The sequence below is a fragment of the Cebidichthys violaceus genome, unplaced genomic scaffold (genome assembly GCF_023349555.1).
Source record: "Cebidichthys violaceus isolate CVI_PGR_0920_01 unplaced genomic scaffold, fCebVio1.0.p SCAF_9, whole genome shotgun sequence".
NCBI classification, from domain to species: domain Eukaryota; kingdom Metazoa; phylum Chordata; class Actinopteri; order Perciformes; family Stichaeidae; genus Cebidichthys; species Cebidichthys violaceus.
Window position 1 is genome coordinate 339,552 of NW_027176975.1, and position 2,500 is coordinate 342,051.

Genomic DNA, 2,500 nt, shown 5'->3' on the forward strand with positions numbered 1-2,500 from the left:
GTAGACACAGGTATACACACACAGGTATACACACAGTTATACACACAGGTACACACACAGGTACACACACAGAGATATACACAGGTATACACACAGGTATACACACAGGTATACACACACAGGTATACACACAGGTACACACAGGTATACACACACACAGGTACACACAGGTATACACACACAAGTATACACACACAGGTATACACACAGGTATACACATCCAGGTACACACACAGGTATATACACACAGGTATACACACAGGTACACACAGGTATACACAGGTATACACACCCAGGTACACACACAGGTATATACACACAGGTACACACAGGTACACACAGGTACACACAGGTATACACAGGTACACAGTACTACAGCTGTAGCACTTCTTATTAGGGTGGTGTTGTAGTACTGTTGTATTACTACCCCCTCAGTACTGTAGTACTATAAAACCTTGTACTTCTGTGGTGATGTAGAAAGAACAAGAGATCAGTAAGTCTCTGTTTATTGTCTATCTGTCTTCCTGTCTGTCTGCAGGTGTCTCCTGATCAGGTGTGCTCTCTCCTGTCATCAGTCAATGAAGAATTCAGGAAGTGCTGTCAGTACCTGGACTTTTCATTGGTAGGGTACCTCCTGTTTACCTGGACTACCTTTAATCTACATGGACTACCTCCCGTTTACCCGGACTACCTTTAATCTACATGGACTACCTCCCGTTTACCCGGACTACCTTTAATCTACATGGACTACCTCCCGTTTACCTGGACTACCTTTAATCTACCTGGACTACCTTGTCTCTTTGGACTACCTCCTGTTTACCTGGACTACATTGTCTCTTTGGACTACTTCCTGTTTACCTGGACTACCTTGTCTCTTTGGAATACTTCTTGTCTTGTGTGGCTGGTCTTATTGGTATACTGTACCTATCGTCTACATGGACTAACTCTTGTCCACCTGGACTACCTCCTGTCTACTTGGAATGCCCTTTGTCTTCCTGGACTACCACTTGTCTTACTGGAATTTCTTTTGTCTGGACTACTTCTTGTCCACCTGGAACTGTAAATGGAATGTACTTGTATATCTCTTGTATACCCTGGACTACCACCTGGACTACTTTGGACTACCCTGGACAACCCCAGACTACTCTGGACTACCCTGGACTACCACCTGTCTGATCATCACCATGGAGTTCTGGGGACTATCCTGTTCCAGTGGACTTAATTAATTTCTTTCTGAACTAATTAATGTCTACCTACCTGCTGTCCTAGATCTAAGTCTACTATGTGTTCTACTTAACCCTCCATGTGGTTTACCATGTGTGTGTTATTTGTGTGTTTAGGGCGCCACCTTCTCAGTTCCTCCTAAATCCAGGAAGCAGATCCGGTCCGCCCCACCTCCTGGTTTACTGCAGACAAGGAGGACAGGTGTGGACCTCCTTGATGACCCTGTTGTGGGCGTCATCAAGTCCCTGAACAGGTACATAACTAGTACTGCAGGGAGTACTGTGAGTTCTGTTTGTGGTACCTGATGTTTTCTTTCTGTCCAATCAGGTTCCAGGATGACAGAAGACCAGATGCTGGTAAAATCTTCTAAACTTGTTGTTGTTGTTGTTTACATGTAAATACTTCTCCTACCTGAGAACTTTGTAGAAGACTTCAAGTCCTGATTTCTGCAGGTCAGAGTCCGGTCCAACAGAAATGTACCGAGTCCTTCAGTACACTGAGGTACACACACACGCACACGCACACACACACGCACACGCACACACACTGTATCAGACAATAAAGAGGCTTAATGTGTGTGTGTGTGTGTGTCAGTATGAAGAGAGGCTGCAGGTCCATCAGGACTGAAAGAAGGTTCCAGGTGTTTGGACCAGAACCAGAACAGAACCCACAGTGAGTCCCAGCTGCTGGTCTGATGTCACAGCCAGGTGTTGATCACCTGCGTTGATCACAGGTGTGTTTGTGTTGCAGCTCCTTTAGCTCCACCCTGAACTCTGTGTTGTGGAGAACCAATGACGTCATCCTGCAGGTTGCTGAGGTAACAGAGACTCACTGTTAGTGGAGCATGTGAGCGGTGATGTGGATCAATGTGGACTTTAACAGATCTGTCTGTCTACCTGTCTCTCTGTCTACCTGTCTTTCTGTCTACCTGTCTCTCTGTCTACCTGTCTGTCTCTCCGTCTACCTGTCTGTCTGTCTGTCTACCTGTCTGTCTATCTACCTGTCTGTCTATCTACCTGTCTCTCTGTCTCTCTGTCTACCTGTCTGTCTGTCTGTCTCTCTGTCTACCTGTCTGTCTGTCAGGACTTCTACCAGCGTTGTGGTCTCTGCAGGTTCCTCCTGCTTCCCGACAGTTTGGACCAATGGGCTGAGAGCATGCAGCAAAGGCTGCTGGGATACCAGGAACAGACCAGGAAGTTTCTGTGCACCAGCAGAGAGGGTAGACACACACACACACACACACACACACACACACACACACACACACACACACACA

General features: G+C 46.5%; 1 protein-coding gene across 1 annotated transcript in view; it reads left to right on the forward strand.

Annotated features, from left to right (window-relative positions):
* The window catches only part of ccdc180 (coiled-coil domain containing 180), a 14,104-nt gene that overhangs the window by 9,572 nt on the left and 2,032 nt on the right, over positions 1–2,500 (forward strand). The window contains exons 25-31 of the mRNA XM_068703507.1: positions 539–622; positions 1,341–1,477; positions 1,552–1,580; positions 1,677–1,725; positions 1,819–1,896; positions 1,975–2,041; positions 2,308–2,443. Coding sequence (XP_068559608.1) covers positions 539–622; positions 1,341–1,477; positions 1,552–1,580; positions 1,677–1,725; positions 1,819–1,896; positions 1,975–2,041; positions 2,308–2,443 — 580 coding nt within the window. The remainder of the gene's footprint in view (positions 1–538; positions 623–1,340; positions 1,478–1,551; positions 1,581–1,676; positions 1,726–1,818; positions 1,897–1,974; positions 2,042–2,307; positions 2,444–2,500) is intronic.